The sequence below is a fragment of the Eleutherodactylus coqui genome, chromosome 10 (genome assembly GCF_035609145.1).
Source record: "Eleutherodactylus coqui strain aEleCoq1 chromosome 10, aEleCoq1.hap1, whole genome shotgun sequence".
NCBI classification, from domain to species: domain Eukaryota; kingdom Metazoa; phylum Chordata; class Amphibia; order Anura; family Eleutherodactylidae; genus Eleutherodactylus; species Eleutherodactylus coqui.
In genome coordinates, this window is record NC_089846.1 from 130,647,926 (window position 1) to 130,675,391 (window position 27,466).

The 27,466-nt window shown below is 42.8% G+C and overlaps 1 protein-coding gene across 1 annotated transcript in view; it reads left to right on the forward strand.

Moving 5' to 3' along the window:
* The window catches only part of GPC4 (glypican 4), a 101,294-nt gene that overhangs the window by 64,605 nt on the left and 9,223 nt on the right, over positions 1-27,466 (forward strand). Inside the window, exon 4 of the mRNA XM_066581849.1 lies at positions 16,789-16,954. Within this exon, the coding sequence (XP_066437946.1) occupies positions 16,789-16,954 (166 nt within the window). The remainder of the gene's footprint in view (positions 1-16,788; positions 16,955-27,466) is intronic.

The following is a 27,466-nucleotide window of genomic DNA, read 5'->3' on the forward strand; positions in this document are numbered from 1 at the left end:
TGCGCAGCATCGGCGATCTCCGGAACAACAACCTCTCTCGGTCGTCCAGGACGTTCCTCATCATTGGTGCTGAAGTGGCCCATTTTAAATTTGGCAACCCAGTTCTTAACTGTAGAATATGACGGGCATTGATCTCCCAATGTCTGCGACAGATCACCAAGAATATCCTTCGTGGACTTTCCTTGCAGAAACAAGAATTTTATCACTCCTCTGCTCTCATTGGCTGTGAATATCTCCTTAGACTCCGCCATCTTGTTTTCCCGCGTGCCGAGATCACTGCTGCCATAAGCTGAAAACATATATTGGACACATAAGGCTTTCATGTGATGTAACATTCGTTACCATAGAAACAAAAAAGAACGCAAAGCCAAAGACTTCTCAGCAGCCCCTCATACAAGGTGGACCACAGAAAAGCACTCTGGCACCGCACTATTATGAAAGCTGTCTGAAAGGAAACTAGTCTTTGTTGACCAGTAGTAACCAATCACAGCACAGCTTTCATTTCTTATACTGCGGAGTTCAAGTGAAAGCTGCGCTGTGATTGGTTTCTTATGGGCAGCAAAGGCAGATCTATTCTTTAAGACCACTTTCATAAGAGTGTGGTGCTGGCTTCTTCACCGTGCCCCGCTCTGTTATAAATTGGGGGTCTATATTTGCATGTATGTTGCTGCAGCTATAATCCACTGCATACATAATGAATGATGCCATGTATTCATATTAATTTTTGAAAAACCATTTGAGTATTTGAGAACAGTATTTGTGCTTCAGAACATCTGCAGAATAAATTGATTCCAGGACTGGCCGCTCATTTGCCGTGCCTAGCGAATGCCAATTAATGTTACATAAGTATATCTGCATAGAAACCTGCATTTAGAATGTCTGCTGAAACTCAGAAGTTGAAATAAAGTAGATGTTGTGTTGGGCGATGCCTTTGGGGCGAGTACATGTATAGAAATGTATAGGTCTGTCAGGCTACTCTGTGCGATGGAGTTGGAGTCCCTTTTGCGACTTGTCTGGAAGAATGAGACTGGACACAATGCTCGTTGTCGTCGCTACTAGTGATTGTCAGTATATTGCTTGTAATGTTTTTTTTATTTATTCTGCCTTCTGTATTTAAAGGGTTGTCCCACTTCTATCTGTTTTGTTGCAGGGAGCAGGGAGCTTTGTACATTGCCCAGTGGCCCATGTTAGTCCAATTCACTTCAATAAGTGTCAGCATGCAGTACCAACCAAGGCCTCTGCGCAATGTACAGAGCTGTCTGCGTCCTGCAGTAAAACGGCTAGAAGTGGGACAACCCCCTTTAAGGGAGGTCAGCACCGCTCACTATTGGTTTAACAAGACATGTGTACATCTGGTCTCAAATTAGCACTGCTATTCCATGTGCACTCCTAAAGATTTACCTTATACCACTGCAAATGCTTCTGCAAACCAGGTTAGATTCTTTTTTTTTCTTTTCCCATTTGCCACCCTGGGAGCACGAAAACACCATAAACCTTTTCTATTATAATGTGCAATCGATAAAATAATCAAAGACAATTAAAAAAAACAAAACACATTTTCATTGATGATCGGTCTTTTACAGAAAACACCGTGACCAGTGCCCACGGTCAGATTGGTTGATCTCTTCCATGTCTGCTAGGTCAGTTTTATTAGGGCATGTAATGAGTTCTCTTTAAAAAGCCACTGTGGTGAAATGTGTTCATCCCCCTCCACCCCCCATACCCTATTTAACTAGAAACACCCCTCTTCCACACCACAACCACATTGTATGTAGGTAGAGGTAGAGGTAGACTAGTATCACTTTGGTTAGTTATTCCTTTCAATCTGGAGTCCTTCTCCTCGGGTCATGTGATGTCATTCTGTCCATCTGACAATTACTTGGCTTTATGTTCTCTCAAGAAGTCCGTTTTCAAACAGCACAATTCCTCTGTGATGGACCCTACCACACAAGCTCTTTAGAGGGGATCAGAGAAACTGCTATCTTAGTTACTGCTGACTTAGAGGCTCCTGTCAGTTATAATGAAGATCACAGCTCATCCTCTTGACTGTATAATTATGGTCTATATTTTATTTAAATGAATATAGAATACAGAAGGTAATTGTGTCCTCACAGCAGGCAGAGACGGTACTTGCTTTAGCTGGTCATTGGTTCTAGAGCTCCGTGTGGTGCAGAGTGCTAACGCAGCAGAAATGCGGTTCTTAGCTCTTGACCTGGAAGTTGCGAGTTCAATCCCTGTATGGTTCAGGTAGCCGACTCAAGGTTGACTCGGCCTACCATCCTTCCGAGGTCTGTAAAATGAGTACCCAGCTTGGTGGGGAGTAAATAAATGATTAACATTTGCAGATTTCAAATACGGTTTTCTGATTTCTAGTATTTATGAAATAACTTTCAGTCCGCTGCATCAATTTATAGTTTTTTTTTTTTTGTGACCTGCTAATTGTAGCTACAGAGCGTGTTAAATGAACTCAGATGTTTTTATGAATTCTGTAAAATTAATTTGATGGAGAATTACATAGAAATGACTTAATTGTTTTAGGAAGAACTTAGTCACTGACTTTTTACAAAATGTTAATGGTCTTTACATTGAGGACCAGCGTGAAAAGCACAAAATCCTCTAAAACGCCTTTAAAAAAAAAATACATATTTCTCTTCAATCCTTCAGTCTCTTTACAGTTGGGCTCTGTAGTATTGTAATTTGGGAAGTGAAGGAGTTAATGATTATGCCTCCTGTTGCCCAAAGTAATAATTAGTCAATTCCCTTTGTTCCCACTTGTAGACCAGTCATGGCACAAGGTGTTGAAATTCTGAATGGTGTGACTCAGACCAGTGAGTCACCGGGGAAACATCCTGTGTAAATCCACATTAAATTGCCTTACCTAATGCCTCCCTCACTAAAAGTCTGACACCTTCTGGCTTCAAACTACGGAGAGTTAAGAGGTTCGTTATCGTGTTTGGGATGTATGACTTTAGTGTAGAATATTTTGCCATGGTACTAACGTCTTAATACTTTGTAGTATTCGAGAACCTTGGCCAATATGTCTGTGGTTAGTTTTGAAGGCTCTCCGTTGATGGCAAGATGTGTATCGTAGAGGTGGAAGAATGTGGCCTAGACTTGGGCATTTCGAGTGGTCAGTTGTCTAAACAGAATTTTTGGTAGCCTGATTGAATGTTCATAGACCAGAATAGAGAAGATCTCCCCAATTACAGGCAGTGGTATTACGTTTGTCACCATGCATGGAAGTCGCTTGTATGCCATGCCTCTCGGATGTAGAGCAAAAATAGCGTGGTACCATATTAGCCAAAAAAATCTGTGGTGTTACTTTTCGTCTTTTTCTTTTTCATACAAGAATATATATTAGAGGTGATGCCTTTATTGGATTTGTAGACTAATTGATTAGCCCTGCTGCCTTGGAGTGATGGGGTCCCAGGTTCAAATCCCCATCAAGGTCCGCTTCAAACCCAGAACTCAAACACTGCGAGGCAACAGTGCTAAGCCAACACATTTCATTCTTCTTAAAGCAACTGGCCAATATTTTGGCAATTTTTGTTAAAAATCAGATCGGGATTATCTGATTTAGCAAAAATCAACTCCCTTTTTTTCTGTTTTCTGCCTAGCCAATCATAACGAGCAATACTAGTTATCATGATGGCAACTGTAAAAGTCCATCCCCAGAGATCACAGCTTGCAAACTCAAGGGCTAATTCCTTAAATCAATGTATTTAGGCATATTTTTGGAAATTTGAAAGCAAATCCGCGCAGTTTTAGGGGGCTAACATGGAAAAAGACTACCTTTTTGTAGGTCTATTGTTTGGATTCGATCCTACGGCCCCATTGTTTCCAACTTTTAGAACCAATCAGAATGGCTGCTGGCATGGTTTGACGGTCTCTCGAAGTCTCCAATAATTTGTCTGACCTAATGGGTGACATGTTATCTATCACCAGAGATCTGGGAATGTTGAGTATTACGTCTTTTGGCATTTTCAAGGTCACTTGAACATCCTTACCTGGATTAGAGGCTCTGAAAAAAAAAAAGTACACACAGGATTTAAACTTGTTTCTGAGCTCCGTAATCCTCAAAACCTGCTGGGCCACGCTGGAAAGTCCTGACTCCTTTTGTCTAGACTGGATGCGATCCCTGAACTTGTCCCATGGCAGCGGAGCAGAGAACTTGGCAGCACAAGTATAATAGGATATATATTTTGTTGCACGTCAGAGCCAGCCTAGACAACTTAAACACTCTCTCGCCTGGGAACCCTGACTGCTCAAGGTCTACTTTCACCAGCAGGTGAAGAGTTAATGTCTTAAATTCCAGCACACACAAATTCCACTTAATGATCATTCTTGAATTCTTTGTGTTGCTGGCTCTCCCCCTCCCTAATTTCCTAGCAAAACAAGCGTTCTGTAATGACGAAAGTGCTGAAGAGGCTAAATCAACTCCATATGTAGGCATTCTCCTATTTAACTTTAGGCTGTCTGAAGAGACATAAGCCTCGCATGAACTGTTACAACGTACTTTAATATGTTTGTTTTACATACAGATCACATATATCCTGGTTGGCTGTACATTCCACATATTGGCAAGGAAGGATAAAAATGAAATCCCAAGGCGTCTTACGTTTTTGTAATTCTCAGGCTTACAGTGAATATTCATACAATTTTAATATCCAATGTATTGTATTTACATATTGTACATCTTGTTAACCCCTTGAGTGGCACGCCCGGAAAATTTCCGGGGACGAGCTCCACTGCTCATAACATAGCCCGGAAGATTTCCGGGCTATGTATCACTATGGGAGCTGCAGAGCACAATGCCACAAGCTGTGACAGTGTGCTCTGCCTGCACAGACCCACAGAGAACAAAGCAAGGGCTTTGAAAAACCAGCAGAAGATATTGCCGACATGTCGGCAATCTCCTGCTTTGTTTACAGGTTGCCATAGAGACCATCGGCTTGTCAGAAGCAAGCCGATGGTCTCTGTGGCAGGGAGAGCTGCTTGTTAGCTGTCAGAGGACAGCTAGGTACCTGCTCTTACAGCAGAGATCAGAGAAAACCTCCGATCTCTGCTGTGTTAACCCTTTACATGCTGCAGTCTGTGACTGCAGCATGTAAAGGGCTGTCACTGCAGCATGTAAAGGGCTGTCACCATCGGACCCCTGGAATGTGATCAGGGGTCCTGATGGGTCCCTGTGGAAGTCCCCTAAAGGGACAAAAAAAAATAAAAAAAACACTTGTCTCCCTTTACTTTGTAAAAAATCAAAAATACAATCACACATGTGGTATCCATGCGTCGTAATGACCGAGAGAAGGAAGTTAATACATTATTTAACCCCTTAATGACATGGCCCCTTTTTTCTTTTTTCCCCATTTCTTTTTTTCCTCCCCCCTGTTTAAAAAATCACAACTTGTCCCGCAAATACAAGCCCTTATATGGCCATGTCAATGGAAAAATGAAAAAGTTATGGCTCTTGAGACGCAACTGCAAAACTAGTTGAAATTCAATGATTAGACCATTTTAAAAAAACCTGCCCTGGTGGGCACGACAGGGTGGTAGGAAACCTGCCACTCAAGGGGTTAATAGACTTGCAGACCTGCAGGGAGTCCCTGTGGTTGACCAGCAGGATATATATTTTTTTTTTACTCTGTATTGAGCATGTTTGCATGGTCCTTCAGAAGGGGTGACCTTTCTCCTTAGGGAGAGCACCTAGAAGGTAGGATGAGACTTATAAGGCCTGCAAGCTTCTCTGGGTAATTTATGCAAATAGTATGCTTGAACGATGCCTCATCAATGCCACCTATTAGAAGGCAGCTTTCCTGCAAGTCAATGTCAGACCTTTTTAACCAGCCTTGTAACAATGACTAGAAATAGAGTCTTCTCCAGAAGAAATGGTAATCTTTTCCTTTTGACGAAGACTCTCTGGCTTTGGTTAATATTCAGTCATTATTACGAGGCTGGTTAAAGAAAATCTTACATGGACTTGCAGGACTGCTGCCTTCTAATAGGTGGCGCTGTAGAGGCAATGTTCCATCTTCCCATTTGTTTAGTGTGTGCAATCGGACCATTAACTAGTGAGCCTCAGTCCTGAATGAATAGCCCTCTAAGGCCACATGCTGTTGATTACTATGTATGTATGCAAAAGCAATGTCGGCTTAGGGTTCATGTTGGGATCAGAAATATGAAGACTTTTCAAATATTGCCACTAAAGCTACCCATGGGCATAAGTCACCCAAAATGGATGATTTTGACAATTCCAGCTGACTTTTCAAAAAATTGTGCATGAATGATCATTTGCAGTGACTGACTATTGGCTGCCAAGAATATGATCCGTCGGTTATCTGCTGAAACTATAGAAGTGTATGGTGTGATTGGCCAAATACGGCCCTTTATTTTCCACTTTGCATAAGCCCAGTGTGTTGCTTATAGGTCCTTTTACACAAAACAATTATAGCTCAAAATTCGCTCAAAAACTATCTTTTGAGCGATAATCGCTGCTTGTAAATGTGTGACCATCGTGCACTTTTTCGTCCATCGCTGAGTTCAGCTCAGCTTAAAACCCATCGGGACTGATGAGAGGGACCGCACGCTGAGTTCTCCGCAGGCAGCACTGATAACATTCTTTCAGCAGCTGTCCCACTGGAGAACAATAGCAATGTATTTAGAGAACAGACCACCACTGTCCTCTACATGCAAATTAAGCTACTTAGCTACTAATGAGCTGATTAGCCCATTAGTAGCTAATGCATAATGATCACTCAAAACTACGAATTTTGAGCGATCATCCGTGGGTAAATTCACTTTTAGTCTCCCTGATCTGCCAGCTTATCCTGGCATGTTGATTGCTGAATCATTTATATAATCAGCCAGATTCCAATGGCTACTAATCTTATGCATATGGCCAGCACGTCTTTACAAATGAGGGCACAGTTGTAATGACTGAGCCATTCAACCATAAATTGCAAGGTTCGCTTTAAATATGACTTTTCATAAATGACTATTTCAAGGGAAATCTCAAGTCTAGAGATGAGCAAACTTTTCAAAAGATTTGGTTGGCTGGGTCACAGAATTTGGTCATAGTTTGGTTCAGTCCAGATTAGTTTGAACCGAATCGGAAGTTCATAAAAACCCCTACAACTAGTATTGAACACAGTCTTGGGAGCCCTGAAACAGTGGCAGTAGTCCTTCAATGGATGGGACTAGTACTGTTGGCTTGGGATTCTCGGTTCAAATCTAACCAAGGCAAACATCTGCATGGACTTTGTTAAACTCCATGTAGATGTTGTCCTTGGTCAGATTTAAACCAAGGATCCCAATGCTGAAAGGCAACAATGCTAGCCACAGAGCTGCATCCATTGAAGGATGACTACCACTTCAGTTTTTTTTCTGGGGTTTTAGTTCTAAATACTACCCTGTTTCCCTGAAAATAAGACATAGCATGATTTTCCTGAATTTTTTGAGGATGCAAAATGATTTTTCAGGCTTTTTGAGGATGCTTGAAATATAAGCCCTACTCCAAAATTAAGCCCTGCTAACATTTAATTAAAAAAGTCAATTTAAATAGTGTCCAGGCAGCTATACATGTAAAAAAGTTAAACCTTTTTGAACAAAAATTAATATAAGACACTGTCTTATTTTTGGGGAAACACAGTTTTAGGGTAGAAAATAGGTCAGGGATGCGCCAAATACCCAGTAGATGATGTTTAGTACACAAATAGCACGATTTTAACTCACCTGGTGCCGGACAGGGAGAATCAACCTGATAAACCCCCGTCGGCACCGATGTCCAAGATGACTTGTAGCAGGTTCTTTTAAATCCCCCATCCGCAGCATGACGGAGAGCAGCAAAAGAAAAACGGCAAACAATCACCTAGAAGGTGCTTGATATATTTGCAGAAGTAGAAAAGGAAAAATGCTGCTTTTGCGCTCGTCGGGAAAAAAAGTATGACTTCAAAAGTATTTAGGGTGTGTGGGTTTTTTTGTGTTTTTTTGTTTTTTTCCCCTCACGCATTAAATTTTTCTGATATTTTCTTGTGGACCATTTTAGTTAGTGTTCTGTAAAACACAGGCACAGATGTCAAATAGATTTTTTTTGTTTTTTTTTTAAATTCTTGGCGATTTAGAATAATTCTCTGCCTACTGGAATGGTAGCTACTCTGATTCAATATTTGGCCTTTTAACGGGCCTGTTAAAGGGTCCTATGTTGGGTAGCTCCCACTTCAGTAGGTGGCACTGTGAAGGATTAATTTGCATTCCCTATCTACTTGTCTGTGTCAGTGTGAACTGTTGGGCGAGCGTCACTTCCTTAATGACTCGTAGTAAGTAGTTTTATATTGATAACTGGCAAAGGATACATTGTGCTTTCTATCCTTTGTTCGAATATACAAGGTCCATTCAAATGGGAGTTGTTTCATTGTGCCAGACCTCGTTCTTGCACTGATTTTTATGACCCTCTTACTTGTGTTTGCTCCGTTGGCTAATTGTTAACTTGACTCTCTGCTGCACAGATTGTAAGGTTTTATAGTAAAACTTGCCCTACACATTGGACAGAAGTGGGTTGGTGGTTACACTGCTGTTGAATGGGCGCTCTTCGTTTTAGTCCATATTGACCGTCGCAGGGATTCAAATTGGGCGCATGTGTTCAGTGACACTAGGTAATAGACAAAAAAATCTTTCTGGAACATTCCTTCAAAGAACGGTTGTTCGTGGATGAAGGATCTTTCCTTTTAATGGAAGATCTTTTATCTGACTATCGGACGAAAAATTAAAATGTGGAAGACTTCTTTCTATTCTATGACTGTCCTCGATCGGCTGAAAGGATCATTCATTGTTCGATTACCTGATGAACAATCCTATTGGCTGGAAGCGTTCATTTTCATCATCTTTAATCTGTATAGGGAACTTTCAGCTGCCCAAACACATTAAAAGGGGTTGTTTGACTTTGTTTAGTTGTTTTTTTATACCATTAGGCCTCTACTACCCCAAATTTTAAATCATGTACTTACTGTGGCACCCTTTCAGCACGCTGGCACCGTAATCTGTCATCTGTAAAGTCACCGGGTGTTCTAGCCCAGTAATGTCCCATAAACCTGTCACGTGGGCTTGTAATGTAGAAGCCTCATCAGGTTTACGGGGTGTCACTAATGACGTCCCATTGTGGGGCTGCTTTTGGTTGTAGCGGTCACATGGGTAAACACTGCAGGCAACACAATTATCGGAGGGCCGAAGTGGCGATGGGGAAGCAGTGCAGCAGTAGGGAGGGGAGTATATGTGTTTTGTTTTCATATACATATTGTGTCTCTAGACTGCCACCAATGATTGGAAAATACTGGAAAACCACTTTATGCTTGGGCCATGATGGCATATTTTGGCCGACTATCATTTGAGAGAGGGGGGGGGGGGGGGACAAGATCGTCAGTTTTTGGTCCGACAACAAACGTTTGCTCACTCATTGGGTTGAATGTTTGTACATTCTTACAGCCCAATGATCGGGGAAACAAATGTTTGAGGTCAATCATTGGTGTACGGGGGCATTCAGGCGGGGTATGTAGTATCGCCTCACTTACCGTTTATTCTTGTAAATGAGGTGTCCAGTATCTGTACACCACTGATCTAACATAGTAGAGTATTAATTTTATAATTTAGTAATCTGTGTATTAAGCTGCTCATTAAGTTAAAAAAAAGTTTAAAGATCTCATTTTGTGATGTGTAGGAGGACTCGTGCCGGTGGAGCACTTACGGCACCCTCCTTTTAACTTCCTCTGTATTTTGAAGTTGAAGCAGACACTCATGCCGTCTTACTGCGTTGTATTCGGTCATGCAGTAGTATAGTATAGGTCCAAATATTTCATATTACATATAGCAATATGGTTGTGGGTATAAGGCCCAAGTCAGGCTTCTAAACACTTATGGTGGAGGCAGTTTATAAAGGCCCATTTACACCAGCCGAAAATCGCTAATTGGCGATCGTTTTAGCGATAATCGTTGCATCTAAACGCGCGCCCATCGTGCACTGCTAGCTGATCCATCAAATTCAGACCAACCTAAAAATCGTTGTTCAGCCTTAGTAGGAGTTCTCCACAGAGAGTGCTGATAGCATTGTTTCCCCGTGGAGAAAAAGGATCTGAGCGCAAATAAGAGCCCTCAGGCTATTAACTGCATTCAGTTAAGGCTTCATTTGCACACTTAATTGGTACTTAAGTAGCTGAGTAGCTACTTAATAGTTTATGCAAAATGATCGCTCACAGCTGTCACTCACACTGTCGTTTGAGCGATCTTTGAGCCATCATCGGCCCGTGTAAACCAGCCTTTAGCCTTTTATGGGAAAGCGACACAACCTTAATTTACATTTTGATTGAGTTTTTTGCTTTCCTGGTGTACTCTCTCTGATTTTGATTATTGAATGGTTTGTTATAAAGGCAATGATCAAGTTGCTATGTATAATGTCTCGATCGAAGACTCTATGGAAATTCTTTATTCTTTCACTAAGTCCTGTGTAATAAGCTACCTTAGTGACCAGAGGGAGAGAGTCTGAGAATGTTAACCCAACTTTGAGGCTCCTTTACCTGAGCTAGTGCTCGCCTAAGTCATCTTTTGTGTAAGTCTTCATTCCTTATCATTCCCCCATGTAAACATGTCTAGCAATCAAATCAGTCAATGCCCTGTTGTTGACTACATATTTTATGTGAGCATAAAAATGACTCCTCGGTGGCTTGGATGCTGGAGGTTGTACATGTTTTATAGAGGTGTAAACTCAATACAAGGATAATACAGATTACCCATCATAAGGATCAAGAGTACAAATATAAATCCTGGGCATTAGCGCCCAGACAAAAATGGAGCATCACAGCCTCCCAATTAACCAAAAACCACGGGGAAGCTTTATATAGAACATCTCATAACCCTCAAAGCCCATAGCATTAATAGCTCAAAAGGACAAAAATGTATCTAGCCTATCCTCAGAAAGCTGACCAGATGTGAGGTGAGGAATTTTGGGGAGGACACAGTTAGGGGGTGAGCTACACCACAAGATAAGAACTTATCAAATTTGCCAAGGCATCGCCAGGTTTTATAAACGAATGGCATAACACAATTCACCTAGATCCACATAGATTGGGAAGGGTCTTTCTGATTCTCCCACTTAAAGGCAATTACCTGTTAGGAAATCCCTATTCGTTGCCCAAGGAATATCCGAATATGGTACTGCCAGGCTACTTCATCTTGAATGCCAAATAAGCATGTTTCCAAGAGTATGAAGTATAGGTATATTCAGAGTCTCGGACAGGAGACGGGTGACCACCTTCCAAAAGTCCTGTGTAACTGGGAATGCCCATATCATGTGCCAGAAGTCAGAACAGGAGCAATGGACGTCTAATACACTTAGCATTGGAGCCTCTACACAGTTTTTGCAACCTCATGGGAGTAGTATCATTGGTATACAATGTACAATTATGAGTTTCTATGAAACAAAAGTGATTTTTGAAATGCCCTGGAATCTGTTAAAGTGAGTATTGGTGTTTTTTTTTTGTTTTTTTTTTTATTGCAGAAGGGCCGGATTAATCACATGGGTGATTTTAGATGTTAAATGAGAATATAAGCTAAATACAAGGGCTTTTGGGCCTTGAGAGCACAGGCTCCCAGTTAGAAGGTAGTGGGCTATACATGGCCTAGAAGAAGAAAACTTGTGTTTTAGGAACGTGCCTAATTTCTAAGTAGCGGAAGAAGTGTGAATGGGGGATGTCCTATTTTGTCTCATTTGTTAAAAGATGCTAATTTGCTAAAGATATACAAAACACCCAAACCCATTCCCAAACATGAGCATCCATCAGAAAATTAAGTTCAGGGAGGCACCAAAATGTCAGCCACAATATCCTCGAATTTATCAGTTGACTTGGATTGTCTCCAAATCTGGGACACCAATTTGTATATGGGTAGCAATTTACCACAGAGGTGTTTTGAGTACAGGCCAAAGAGTTGGAATTCCCAGAAAATTTGCCAAGTGCACCTCTGAATTTGAAAGAGGGCCATCTCCAACGAAGATCTAAGATATGTAAGTAGACTAGTGACAGTATTGCAATAGATCAGGAAGAGCAGCCCCCACTACCTGCTTCGGGTGCAGGAACTTGAAGAGTCGCAGCTAGGGACGGGAGCTCCCTCAAATAAGCAAGGGCTTGAGGGAGTCAAGTGTGCTAAACAATCTGCATGGAACCGGCACCGTTCTGTTTTGTAATACATAAAGGCAACTTGGGCAATACTATCATTTAAATAAGGTTATATGCCCAGCATATTGGCAGTGAACCCCATATTTTACATTTAGATTTAAAATGGCCCATTAATGGGAGTAGATTAAGAGTTTATCATAGTTTGAAATCTGGATCCAGAATATTTAAATTTACTAGTCACCTGGAGACCACAGACTGAGTCTTGTTCACTCAGAGGATTATCTTTGGAAAGGGTCATAAAAGCGAACTTGGTCCAGTTAATATGGAGGCCTAAAAAAAATCTTCAAATTTGTTTGATATAGCCAACTGCATGTTTGACGGATAACATGGGGCTTGACAAGAATAGAATAGTATAGTATTATCGGCTTATAGAGCAACACAGTCTTCCCAATTTCCTATGGTTATACCTGTAGACACAGTTCTCTCCTGCTGGATAATGGTGAAGACCTCAATACCTTAGCTAAGGCAAATCATAAGGGCAACTGAGGGCACCCTTGTCTAGTGCCTCTATGGAGCTGAAAATCTGGGGAGCATTCTCAGTGGAGAAGATGGCCTTGTTATGCACATTGCTTGAGTCGTATATGCCATGGAGTATTGGGTGGAGGCATCACACAGACGTTTGAGGGTAGTGAATGTTGCTCTGGTCTGAAGAGTCACCGAGAAGTCTGGGAATACAGAAATATTAGCATCATTCTGTTTAAGTTCCCGTTGACTTCTGGACTGCAGCATCGCATCTGTCTATGCTCTGCAAACGAGCCAGTATTGCTCTCGGTGGAGTGCCCAAGTGTGGTGGTTGCACTAGAACCCCATGAGCTCTTTCAATGGCATTTGCAGAAGAAAACTGAGTGTCAGAGAGGATGTCTTTTTAGCCATTTCTCCATAAATTTGCAGGGGCTTTGTTCATCAGATCGCTCAGGCAAGCAAATACGTAGGTTATTTCTACACAGCCTATTTACCAGGTCACCTGTGCATTGTTCCCATACTTCACAGTGGAGTCTCGGGCATTGTGATTGGGAGAGTCGCATGCAAACTCCAAGTAGTCAGATATTGACGGGAGAACGTTGCAACTCATGTTAACAGACTTGCAGTTTCCCTACATGCAAGAGGATGCAGAAGGTATGACGGCGGTTAAATGGAGACCAAAGATAGCAAAAAGCATGTGGCAGGTTAAAAATCAGATCAACAGATGAGCAGGGTCCTTGGGTGGATCTCTGTCGGAGAAAAACGTCCTGGTGGTGTAGTACAACTATAAGCCGCAGGGGGGGTACTGTTGTATCTTGTCTCCACCAGAATAATGGGTGGAGACATACTTTGGCAATGCTGAGTTGAAGGACACGCCCCTTAGCGGCTGATTAGCTGCCTCAGACGTGCCCTCCTGAGCTGGACCTCCTGCCTCATCCTCCCGGGGCCCACACACACATGCCGCTGGAAGCAGGGCGGCCCTGAAGCTGGCAGGGAGAGGCACAAGGTCGCCAGCAGCTGACATGGCATGCTGCAGAGGCCAGCTGTGAAACAGCCAGTAGGAAGCGTACAGCTGTCAGCCTAGCCCTTTCCCACTACTGTCCTTGGCCAACACAGGTCTACATCCCTACTTCCGGTGTAGACCAGATACAACAGTACCGGCCGCAGGAGCAGGCGGCTAGGTATGCAATGGACAGGTGGTAAACCTGTTGGGCTATATAGTTGTTGTTGCCTCAGAATCACAGTTTTTGGCCAATGCAATATACTGTAGTTGACAATTGTGCAGATAGCATTTAAGGGTTAAAGTAACTTGTCAGTGCAGAAGACTGCTGAGCAGGGACCAATGTGTTTCCAAAGTTTTGTCTCAGTAAGTGGCAGGAGAAGCACAATACCCAATAAGGCAACCTCTGTTCACACAGGTCCAGCAGATCAGTCCGCTGTGCCAGTAAGCAGTTGCAAGAGGGAGCAGATTGAAGCACAGCCCGGATGCTATGGAGCTCCTGTGCTAAGATGTGAGCGACTAAGTTGGCGGGCAGTGTCTTATCATAGTATCTTGGACCTCCCTCACCACTGCTCCCCATCTTATATCAGCAGCTGCTGGCTGGAGCCACGTATAACGGCACACTCCCCTGCATCTCCATAGGTCCAGGTGGCCTCGGCGCAGACGGTTGCCGCTACAGTCGGTGCCCAAGTTCCCTGCACTGATGATAGGCAAGTGATGGGTGGATAATTTAGCTCAGGGCGGCTCAGGATGGAAGCAGAATAGTTGGAAGCACAGCTCAGATTAGGTACTTCTCGCTCAGTGTAAACAGGTTCATCTATGAATGACTACCCGTTCAGTGAATGGAGGTGGGTGGCGAAAAGAGATCTCCAATGCATTCCGCCTCCATTCACTATTGCTCCCATGTGAAGGCACAGTAGCATTAGTAGTTGGGATGGCTGTTGGGTGCTTGAGAGCCCGATAGTTGTCTTATGTTAAAGTGCCCTTACCGTCTTATGGCCTCCGTGGTGAAGCCGAATGAATAAAAGGTGATGTCATCCATTGTGGGAATTTTGTCATGCTGATACAAGGTTGACGATTAGCACAAATTGGTTTCTATTTGTTTTCTCCTGAATCAACATGATAAAGGTTAAACCTGGGAGATCTCTCACCTGTTTGTTTTTTTAACTTTTGTAACTAGGTAACCAGTGCTGATCTGGCTTAAAATGTCAAAACTTACTGGCTTTTTTGTGCTTTGTAGTCATTGGCTAAAGCACAAATATCGGTACATGGCAGTTTTAGCGAATTTTCTACATATTTTCCAACACTTTGTATAATCTCCATGCATTGGAGACGATGGGTCAGAGGGGTCATGCAACATGAGTGGCTGATTTAAGGCCCCTTTACACTGCCAGATGATCTGAGCTTTAGGCCTCATGACCACGGCCGGGTCGCATTCCGAAATTTCGCAGCGGAATGAGACTTGGCGCCCCCCAGAGACCCTATACTCACCTGTCCGGATCCGCGGCGAGAGTGCCGGTTGGCACGCATGTGCAGTGCGTGATGCCGTCACGCCAGCGATGACTGAGATCCATGTTGACTCGCCACGGGACTAATGCCTTCCATTGTCTATTATGGAAGCAGTCTGTGCGAGAGCAGAAAACAGCAGTTGACTTCCGCTCATGGGCAGGGGAGAATCCTTTAACATGGCATGTCTATGGAGGACATTGCTGCAGAATTTGTTCGTGGGCAGTGGGCCTCAGTTTCTCCAACAGTCAAGCTAAGTGGATATGCCCCCAGTCAGCTGACAAATGAGCATCCGCTCGTTTCTTGACTTCTTGGCTTGTTTGTACTGTAGTAAAAGTCCTCATCATCGGTGGCACATCTCCTTGTGGATATACGGTAGATGTGCTTCCACCGATGGTGAAGCTCTATACTGAATGGACAATCGTATGAGCGAATGTTCATTTGTCTATCATGCAGTATGAATCGGCCAGCGTGAAGGCCATTTAAAGGAGCACTGATCTGATTGGCATTTGTCCGGTGGCTGTTGGGCTGTGTGAAGGTGCCTTTAGGGTATTATCGTATGCTGAGTTTATTTCCAAAAGTTCTTCTAAGAATCTGCAATATATTCAAGTTTGCGAAAAGTGAGTGCAGCTTCCCTATCAGGCGTCGCAACATCTTGGAATTAGAATGAATTCTGTATGCTGATGCTGTTCTCCAATAGCGTTTGACCCCGATACTGACACATCTGCTGAAAATTTTTGGGATTTTTTTTTTTTGCAAATTAGCAGGTAAATGGATGTTATGCTATAGCATTTTTGACTCTTGGCCAAAAAATGGTGGCAGTGATTGGTATTACTTGGAGTGGTATTGGGCAGATCTCTACAACCAAAATGGCATAGATTCTGCTGCAGAATTTATATCCTATGCACTTTTAAGTGACAAGTGCTAGAAAATTTAGAAGTTAGATTTAAGGGGAAAAAACCAAAAACTTTTCTCCATTAATCCCTCCCAGTAAATAATGTTCCGCTAACCCTTCAAACCTGCATTCTTTTTTTTATTTTATGTGGCATTTCACTATTTGAAGACTTTGGCAGCAGTATTAGCGGCATCTTGGAATTTCTGAATTACACAACTCTCGGTAGCTTTGGGTTCTCCTTTTGTCCTGTCAAAGCCTTGTCATGCTTTCCAAAGTCAAATTCCTGGTAAGCATACAGATGAAGTATGGCGCGCTAATCTGATCAGTAAATATGTTAATCTATTCCTGCGTCGCACAATGCTGTTTTCAGCTTCCCCTAGTTACTGCGACACTACCAAGTAACACGCATTGTGCTCTTGAGCAGTTCTAGACCTCGGAAGCCTAAACTGAAATGTGGACTGTTTCTATGGTGAGGGTTATAGGGTAAAGGGTGATATACTGTACGCCATCAGCCTTCCAGGTGGGGGGACGAATACAGATCAGTGATGGGCAGTGAGGTGAACCCATCATTATGCCATTTACTAGTATCATTCATAGCATATAAGGTGTTTTTTTTTTTTTTTATTGTTTTTTTTAATAATTTTGTAATATTTTTGTACACTTTTACTTTACCTTTTTTCTCTGTTTCAAAATCTATTTGTCTATTGCAGGTAAACCCCACCCCTCAGTGTGTTCGGGCGATGATGAAGATGATGTACTGCCCTTACTGCCGAGGACTTGTTACAGTCAAGCCTTGCAACAAATACTGCCTCAATGTGTTGGGAGGCTGCCTGGCCAATCCCGGGGATCTTGATGCTGATTGGAACAATTTTATAGGTAAGTAACAATTTTAAGTTGTGGAAGTTGGCTTTAAACAGTACTGAAAAAATGGAAACAAAGCTTTTTGGGTACAAAGTAACCTTTTGCATCTGTGAGCAACGCAGCTTTCACTAAGGCATTAGTAGACTTTATTTCAGCGGTCTAATGTCTTGCGCCTTTTTAAGAATTACAACCCCGGTGTAATTCTTCTGTACATTAATGTATTTAGGGGTGGAGCAGATCCTTGCGTTGATGATGAGGGTTATTGTTCCGAGGGAACGTAGGCCAAGAGTAAAGTCCAAAACTGCCCATTTGAGATAGGAATGCCCAGCCAACGGCTCTCTCTCCAAACGCCGCCATACACATACACGCTCAGCCAAGTGCATGTGTGCTCAGAATGAAGAGAGGGAAGAAAGCATCTGGCTGTGGCTTGTCTCCTGAGAACAAATTGATTGGACAGTTGAAATCCACATTGCCTGATCGTCATCGCTCCTGCCGTTGAGGTAGAGTTAGGAGACCCCTGATGAGTGTCCAGTCTAGATCTGATTACAATTGGCCCTTGTTAGGGTTCTTTTACACAGGCCGATAGTCGCCTAAGTTATCGCTTATTATGGGCAGCCAATAGCAGAGCTCAGTGATCGAGCGCTAAGCTCTGTTATTGGCTGCAGTGCCTGTGATGTCCTGTAAAAAGCCTGTATGCATGATGTCAGAGAGGAGACCTGGAGAAGGGCTGTGAGACACAGCGGGAGCCGGGAGAGCTGAGTATATCACTGTTATTTTAGTGCATGTAGAAGGAGTTTTACAGATAAAGTATGACGGACTACCCCGCTAAGCGTTCGATAGTTGTCCTGCAATATACCCTTGATCTGTCAACACCCATAATCCTTACAAACTAAGGCCTCATGTCCATGGGGAAAATCAGGCCCGCCGCGGATTCTTCATGTAGAATCCGTAGCGGGTCCCTCCTGCCCCGCGGGCATGAGGCTAAAAATCAGAATAAACTCACCTGCTCCGGACGGTGCGGATCTTCCTTCCTTCGCTTCCAGATCTTCTTTCTTTGGCCCGGCGGATGTGCTCGGCACGCCGGCAGTGTGCCATGCGCATGCTCCAGCCACATCCGACGGCAGGTCCGGCCTCAAAGGAAGGAAGATCCGCATCGTCCGGAGCAGGTGAGTTTATTTCTGGTACGGGTCTCCCGCGGATCCGGACGACTTCCATAGGCTCCAATAGAAGCCTGCGGGAGCCGTCCCCGAGGGAGACCCGCACTAAAATGGAACATGTCCATTTTTTTTCCTGCACGCGGATCCGCGCCTGACGGGAAAAATGACATCCGCAGGTATTTAACTACCTGCGGGTGTCCAATGCATCCCTATGGGGCGCAGATCCGCGTGCGGGAAAAACGCTGCGGATTTTAAATAATTTACCCCGTGGACACGAGGCCTTACTCGAATTAAAGCAAATTTGAATTTTCAGTTGATCTAAATGATACTTTTTATAGTCTGTGAAATGTTCTTGCTTCGATATATAATCCAGAAACTCTGAGAATTGTTTCTATCTTAAAGTAACACTTGTTGAAGTTGATAAGGCCAGACATTTTCTCTGATATTTTGTTAACTTCAGTTAATCTTTTTTTTCTTTTTTTCTTACCTAATTTGAGTTTAGATTTAGGCGCTCGGCGCGGCGGCCGTTACTGCAGAATTGCTCAGTACCTAGATTATATGGCCGCACATATTTAATAACTGTGTCAGAAATGGCTGCTGCTTTTCCATAATTGCCCCCTTTTATTGAGAGGTAATGGGTTGATGTTTTATTACTCTTCCTTTGTACTTTAACAGTAATGAATTATCTATCATTTTCGCAAAACCTTGGCTGTTAATGCTGCAGACAGTAAACCCAGGGACAATGCAGATATTTACCGAGGAACAGGAAATGTGCCGTTCTATTATCTCCTGCTTCTCTCCACCGTACAGAACGTTATCGCCCTCAGGTGGAATATCTGTTGCCTCTTTAGTATGAAGGACGAAATCTCAAACAGTAAAGGGAATTGAAATATGAAAAAATGTTTAAAGATTTTAAGTAGAGTTTATAAATCTAGGATTTAAGCTTTATTCTGTGTAGCAGTATTGGGGGGATGTTGGCTTTAATAAGTTGTTTGACTGTTAGTGGTTAAAAAAATGTATCGGGGGTTATAGAAAAATAAAACCGTTAATTCAGTCGAAAATTCTAAACTTTTCAATACACTTCCCTTTAGATCTTCTGATCGCTGCCCCTTGGGGTTTCCCATCCCATGCTTAAATGCCTGCATGCTGATAAACTGCCCATCAACAGCTCTAGGCTACAAAACGTTTGGTTACTAAAAAGCCGAATAAAGGCCCATTAAGACAACAATTATCGCTCAAAAGACCTCTTTTCAGTGATAATCGTGTGCATTTACACAGCAAGATGATCGCTCGAAATCCGCTCAAACAGCCGTTTGAGTGACTGTTTTGAGCGTTCACTTTGGATAAGTGTGTAAATGAAGGCTCACGCTGTATGCAGAAGACAGCAGGACCGCTATATTCTGTATACAGTTGTTGTATTCTCTGAGCGCTCAGCTTGTATACAGCTGAGTGCTCCGAGCGGGGTATGCAGAAGACAGCAGGACTGCTGTCTCCTGCATACTCCTGCTGCGTTCACGTAGCGCACAGCTGGTATACAGCTGAGCGAACCGAGCAGGGTATACAGAACACAACTGGAGCGTTGTCTTTGGCATATTCCTGCTGTGTTCACGGAGTACACAGCTGGTATACAGCTGAGCGCTCCGTGCAAGGTCTACAGAACACAGCTGCAGCGCTGTCTTCTGCATACTCCTGCTGTGTTCTCTGAGCAGGATACCAGCTGAAACCATACTATCATTGGTATCCTGCTGAGAACTCTGAGCGAGGCACTGAAAGACAATGATGAAGGACTCATTAACAAAAACTGCACGATGTCCTGTGCAGTTAGACCCAACGATTCTCGCTCAAAAGCCGGCTTTGAGCAGTTTTTGAGCGAGAATCATTGGCTCTAAATGGGCCTTAACACTTTTAGTAGCTGTCATGTGCCCTGGCACAGGATGGCATGACAGACAAGCCAGCCACAGCGGCCCACTCATCCGTCGTCATGCAGCTTTATTAGCAGATGTAACTGGCCTGAACATTAAGTAAGTGGTGATTTAATTCTAAGGGTAACTATATAGGAATATTTTTAAGCTTTTTGGGTAGATTAAAATGTTTACTTTTTTGTTGGGGAAAAAAGGGTTAATGGAAAAAATAAAACGAAGCTTTTTTTTTTTCTACTAGTACTAGATATTTCCATTCCTCTGTTCCGTTTTTGGAGCAGAGAAACGGAACTTTTTGTTCCTCGTTGGTTTCAATGTGCTTCCGTTTTTGATTAAAAAAACAAACAAAAAAAAAACCCCCAAACTCTCTTCCATTTACTTCCATTCCCTTTCAGTTACATTTGAAAAACAGAAGTGAAAGGGAATGAAATTAAGTTGAAATCTAATTTTGTAAATCAATGGATAACAATACAAAAATGTTTAAAGGCACAGACCCAAATCTTAATATCTAATATAGATCACCCCAATAAGTTATTCTGTAATGGGTTCCCTGTACCTGGCCTAGCTACTTTCTTCATTTTCTGTTGGTCATGTGACCCGCTGCCCAAAAACTATTTCCACTTCATCTGACATGTACGCATTTCTACTTCCTACCTTGTCCATAGCCCCCAACATCCTGTCAGCAGTGCATGATGGGAGGACAGGAGTGGAAGTACTGCGCTGTATTGCTCATATGCAGTTCAGAGTGTCGGACGGTCCTCTGTCTACTTCAGCACCTTTCTCTGGCATTCTGAGTGAGGGAGGTTGGTGCTAGTAAGGTGGGGACCTGTGGGCGGAGCTACAGTGCTGGGCGGAGACAAGCTCTATGCATGCTGGGGGTTCTAGATGACAGTCTATTGTGTTTTACTATGGAAGTGATGCATGTAAATGCTGCAGCAGATCGTTGGCTGTAGGGAACGAAGAAGAGTCCGGAGCGGCAGATAAACGGTACAGGTTGCTACTACTACTTGGCTGTACCTCCGAGATTTCAGCATTTTCAGATTCCATTTTATGGACAGGAAACCCCTTTAATTCTATTTGATTTCTGTTTCTCTGAACAGAGGAACGGAAATAACTAGTGGGAACAAGCCCTAAGTTTTGTGTAAGGAAATCTATAGTCCTAGCTCTTAAACAGGAAATGGTTAACTTTGTTACTAGTCCTCCCGTTGTCCTAAGTGCCTCATGTTGTATCCCTATTACCCACTGACCTCAATAAGGAATGCCGCTCTTTATACCATTCGTTCTGAACAAGGCCTTACAAATAAATCAGATTGTGGTAACCTATTCTTACACACATTAATGGTGCCCATAGACCTTCAATAGCGGTTGACCAAACTGCTCATCCTCCCTACTAATCCATACACGCTCAACTTGATTTTAGTGTGCTTGTGTTTTCGATAGCGGGAATGAAGAAAGCCACTGCCGGACACCGCCGGTGACCGCTTATCTCCAGAGAAAACAAAAGGTTTGGGTGATAATTCAACATACCCGATCCTTCTATTCCCCCAACATGGTCTTAGAGGAAAGTTTGGAGGAACCTCCTACATCGGATAGATGGCCGGTCTTATTCAGAAAGAAGTGCAACACTGGAATCTAAAGTCTCCATAAAATTGCTTCCGTTTAGACCTTTTGCAATTGGCGCTTACAACCTCGTTTTCCATAGGGAAGTATTAGGCTGCATCCGCACGGGCTACAAAACATCGCTCATGTGAAAGAACCCCATTGGAAACCATGGCTTCACATTGTAGCCATGATTTTGTAGCCTGTGTGGAAGCAGCCTGAGGGTGGATTCAGACAACCGTATATCGGCTTGGTTTTCACGCCGAGCCGATATACGGTGTCCTTGTCTGTAGGGGGGTGGGAGGAGGATGGAAGAGCCAGGAGCAGGAACTTAGCTCCCGCCCCCGCCACTATTTGCAATGGGAGGGGCGGGACGGGGGCGAAGCTAAGCACCAGGACTTAGCTCCGCCCCCATCACGCCCCTCCTATCGCAAATAGTGGCAAGAGGCGGAGAGGGGGCGGGAGCTCAGTTCCTGCTCCTGGCTCTTCCATCCTCCTCCCCCTGCAGACAAGGACACCGTTTATCGGCTCGGCGTGAAAACAGAGCCGATAGACGGTCGTCTGAATCCAGCCTAAAAGTGATGATGTCACAAATTTGCTGCAGCAGGTTCAACTCGGGGAGGCTGAGCTGCAATGCTAAGCAGAGCCACGGAGCTCATAGATAAGCGTGGTGATACTTCTATTAAGGAGGTGGGGGGGGGGGGGGGGGGGGTGGAGCGCATTTAAAAAAAACAGCTCCAAATACCTATACCAAAGTTTAGATCTGTATCCTTTTTAAAGCCTCATTTGATGGTTATCTGTTATTTTTTGGCAAGATTTGCAGCAGAGGAGTTTTTTATTTATTTTTTGGTTGTTTGTTCCGCATTGGAGAATGCTGTAATTATAAACAAATTCTGCCGTCTGCTATAATCTCCCGGCCAACTGGCTGTTCCTATTAGGCGTTTCTCTAGGATGATGTCTGCGTGGAAGTATTTTTGTTGCCCTGCTGGTATATACTCTTGTTACTTAATGCACGTCAGGTTTCAGACGCCCTAGGCATTGAACAATGCTTTAATCCCCAGAACCATGTCATGAATTTAACAAAATGCGTTAATTAATCAGTTCTCCGCTTGCCGAGTTTCGCCCCTTTTTTTACTTTATTGCTTCAGATCCTTTTCTTTTTGTCTTTTTGTCTCTTTAGTCGATTTTTCTTTTTTAAACTAATTAAATACATTTTGAAGGCATGTAGCATACTTCCTGAGGAGTGCACTCATTAACCGGTTTGTAGCCAACCAACATTGCAGAACTCTCTTTACTTTCTTTAACTCTTCCTTGTCTGGAAGGAACTGACAAGTCATAGAGAATGCAGGGACTGATCCTTATTTAGAGTTCATGGGAATTAGACTTGTGTTGAAATTTGAGTTGGATATGGCCGATGGGACAGACGATCATCTATGGTCCTTCAAGGTCCTACGTCTATATTTCTGTTTGTACAAAGTGGGAGGAGCCGTAACTCACAATCTCTCACCTGCTTCCTAGAACCAGCAACTACTGCATGGAGTATTCATTTATCTTTAACTTTACTGTTGTCTAGTCTAACAGAAGCCATTTCTAAGTTAACCCTTTGCAATCCAATTTTAGATTCAGGGTTTCCTAGGGGGTTTCTCTCTTTGCCATTATACAATGGCGCCACCTGTTAGCTAGAGCCGGTACTGCAGTATTGGACATGCTGGAGAGGCCCCCGACAACAGAGCGGCCAGTAATATACAGTAAGAATACCCTGCCGGACGTCTTCAGACATCGGAAGCTGTACAGCCTTCAATCAGAATGTCTTTAGATGTCAGACACTGGATTGGAAAGGGTTAAAGATCTAAGTTGCAAAATATATGGTGGTGTTGACTTTTGAAGATTTTTTTTTCTTTTTAAAGGGGTTATACGGTTAGGACAACCCCCTGTCTATATGTCTTGCTAGGGCATATGGATGTCCTAGTTGGGATCCCATGCTTGGGACCCTCCTTCTATAAGAGGTTCCCACTTGGGCAGTTATGAGCCATCCATGTATTACATTAGTCATTCCTCTGAATGCAGCCAAAATGTCTAGCCGGACAAAACGTAGCCTAGCAAATTAGGTTTACTCCTCCAATAGAATATGTATTCTGCTGATAGTGCCCGGAAGGGCAACCACCACTGTTGTTCTTCCTCCTACCTGAATTGCTTCGGCCTAGATGTTTTTACATATATTTATTTTTGCAAAAAAGGCATATTGAGTGTTTTTTGTTACAGATATCCCCTAGTACATTTTACTCATGCAAGTCAACTTTACAGTTTCAGGACAAACTTGTCACAGGACCAGAGGGGTAAAAAGATGTATATTACCTAAAGTGGGTCTTCTCTGCCGTCCCTCTGATCTACTGGTTCTGGGTCCTGTTAGTTTCCATTGAAAATGTCTGAAACAAACTGCTGACTACCTAATCGCCCACAATGTGTTGATAGTGTTAGACTGCTAACACCGCTCTCTGACTGGCTAGAGTTGCTCACATGATGAGCACTGGCCAATCAGACAGCAGTGGACTGTGCATTAGACAGGAAACTCCTGCAGCCGTGTTGAACAGCAAAAATGAGACTTGAAGCTTGCTAATTAAAGGGGCAGCAACGAGCTGCAGGTAATATGCTACCCCCCCCCCCACCTCCACTACCACCACCCTCTCCGGACCCACCTTCCAGTCTGTGATAGAATTTTGTATTTTAATGCAGAACACAATGATTTAATTAAAAAACAAAAACATAGTAAATACAGTGGGTTCTCTGCCATGGGGCATTTGGGCTAACCCATAATTGAGTATGCCCCTCTTCTGCAAATGCTTCCCTCCCATTTAAACTTTGTTGATGTTTAGTATTAGGATTCCACAGAGTCTGGGGGAGAGGTTTTGGAGTATTGCTTCCCATGGCAGAATAGAGAGAAGTGGTAGTGTAAAGTCACTTGTTAACCCTTTGCAATCCAATTTTGGATTCAGGGTTTACTAGGGGGCTTTCTCTTTCTGCCATTATACAATGGCGCCATCTGCTGGGTAGAGGTAGTACTGCGGTATGGGACATGCTGGAGAGGCCCCTGACAACAGAGCGGCCAGTAATATACAGTAAGAATACCCTGCCGGACGTCTTCCGACATCAGAGCTGTACAGGCTTCAATCATAATGTCTTTAGACGTCAGACAGTGGATTGGAAATGGTTATTGTCAATCTTCTACAGCTTCTTATGAGCTATTAAAAAAAAAAAAAAAGGCATTTTTTGTACTTTATTGCTAGTAAAATTATCTTTAATAGATATAATTTACTGCTGGAAATACGATTTTCCTATTTATTTCATTTGACAGAAAACAATCCCCCATCCAGATATACAAAAATATGGTTTCCTATATCCTTTTTAATGAGTTCCTCTCCTTGCACTCTTATCAATGCCGATCTGCTACAGTTGAGTATATTCTTGTGAGCCAATTATTATACTTCTTATCTATTATAACTTACTTTAGGAGCTCTGCTGGAGGCCAAATGCATTTGCTATATCAACAGTCAAAAGGAAGAAAAAAAACCCCTTGCATTCCTGAGCTGTGATACATGTACTGCCATGGCATCAGGAATAACAAAAGAGCCAGTTCATACACAATTCCCATGCTCTTGTGTATGGCCTGGATAACTCAGAGTTTACAAAGACACCAAACAGCTAGAAGAATCGGGGGTTTGTGTTTCCTTTCAGGCTCTCACTAACACATTATTAATCTGGGGCCTTTTGTGGCCCCTAAGGGAATACAAAGTTACCAGATTAAATAATTTGCTCTCATAGTTCACATGGGAGGTGGAAAAAAAAAAGACCCCGATTTGTACCTGGCACATTTATGATGGTCAATAAAATTTTATTTTTTTTTTCCTTCAAAGTCTGTCTGATTTTGTCAATTGCCAAAGTTTTGTGGGGTGTTTTTTTTTTTCTTTTTCTCCTTGTAAGGATAAGAACTGACAGCGGCGAGTTAGTTTGGCCTGCGTGTTTCTATTTACCAAGTCTCGTTTGCTGACACATCAAAGGGATTTTTCTCCTTCTGAATCACAATGGTATATTCATGTCAGTTGCCTTTGCTCAGGGATTTGAAGCAACTTTTTTATTGAAGGCCGTCACAAAAATGTCTGACTCCTTTTGTTTTATTGTATTTTCTTGCCTTTAACAAAATATGCGTTTAGCCAGATTCCTGTCTCCAGGTTGGCTCAATTGAATTCCATAGTGAGAGGCATTGTCATTTGGTGAGATGTTGGGAAAGGGGCATTTTGTGTTTAAATCTTGATTCGGGGACTGGGCTTTCTAAATAAAAAGAAAAAACTTTAGTGTTTTGGGTTTTTTTTTTGGAATTTTTGACATTTCTGTCCTTTAAGATTTAAAAGTCAGTTCTTGGGGCCGTTGTGCTCTGTGATATGATCTTTGACAGGATGGCTTTCATTGAGGTCACCAGTTTAAAAAGAGAGAAATATTTATGCTCATCAGGTGTTGGACCACTTCACCTTTTACGGTTCTCGGTAAGGCCACTTTCATACGGCTGGGAAAATCACAAAGCATTGTGAGAGGCACAAACCTCGGGTGAACCTGAAACGCATTCTTTTGAATGGATCATATACATGAGCGATTTTTATTTTTATTATTTTTATTTATTTATTTTTTTAATTTATTGTGGTGCTGGAAAGCCTTGCAGCAAGTCCTATATTTAAGTGTCTCCTGTTCTTTTTTTCTTGTCCCATTAAAAAAAAAAACATCACATGGACACATGTACAGAAGTGCGATGCAATGTGAGGTTTCCCATAGAAAACACTTGCCGATGCTCCGATACATCTGAAAGGCCCACCGGAGGATCGCTACTTCCCTGAAGTGATGGGAGGAGTTTTTGACACAAATTCCTTGCATCCACGGGGACATCACAAGTGGGCCTAATAGTGACTACACTTCGGGCTTCTACATGTTTGCAACCATTTTTATTTGGCCAACAAACCTAAAAGGTCTTAAATGAAGTGCCTTTACAAATAGTCTTGTTTAAAGGTCCTTCCCCATGTGACTCCATACCTACGGGCTACAGACACACCTTATGTCTAGTCCATATATGCAGTGTGGTTACTTTTACATCTGCCCCCTCCCCACACTGAACTGCAGACAGTAGAAGAAGTGTCTATAGTGGAAAGGAGGAACATATGACTGAAGGGTCGGACTAGATATAGGTTGGTTTCATAGTCTCTGACCATGGAAACCAAGATCCACACAGAAGCTGTACACAGAATTGTAGTATTTTTAAAAATAAGCTTCATTTTTTTTTTTAGTTAATTTTGGATGCATTGTGGCAATATATACAAGCAAAAAAAGTGCCTAAGTGTACTCTTCCTTTTTAATGGAGGTTTTTCAAGTCTAAAAAAAAATAATTCTGCAGCCATTGAATAATGTTTAAAAAAAAAAAAAAAAGTGGGATACTGTTCTTTGTGTTTCTCCAGCACTGGAGCCCTATTTCCCGCTGTTCCACGTCCAGAAAACGTTGGCTGTGGACACGTGCACAATGAACAATACGTGACTGCAGCCATGTTCCTACAAGATTGGTACAGTGGGGACCTGGACTCCAGCCTCCAATGGTATACCACTGAAGGAGTACTCTTGACTCTTGAGAAGGCTGGGCGCATGCACTCCCATTCTTCTCTGTGGGAGTGCATGCGCACAGGCTTCTGAAAACAGTTGCACTGCTTTGCATACGCTAATTTCACCGGGGACACCGCAAGAACAGGAGAGCATGAAAATAGACTCCACATCACCTAAACCAGAAGCACGATAAGTTAAATCATTGTGCTTTATCGTCT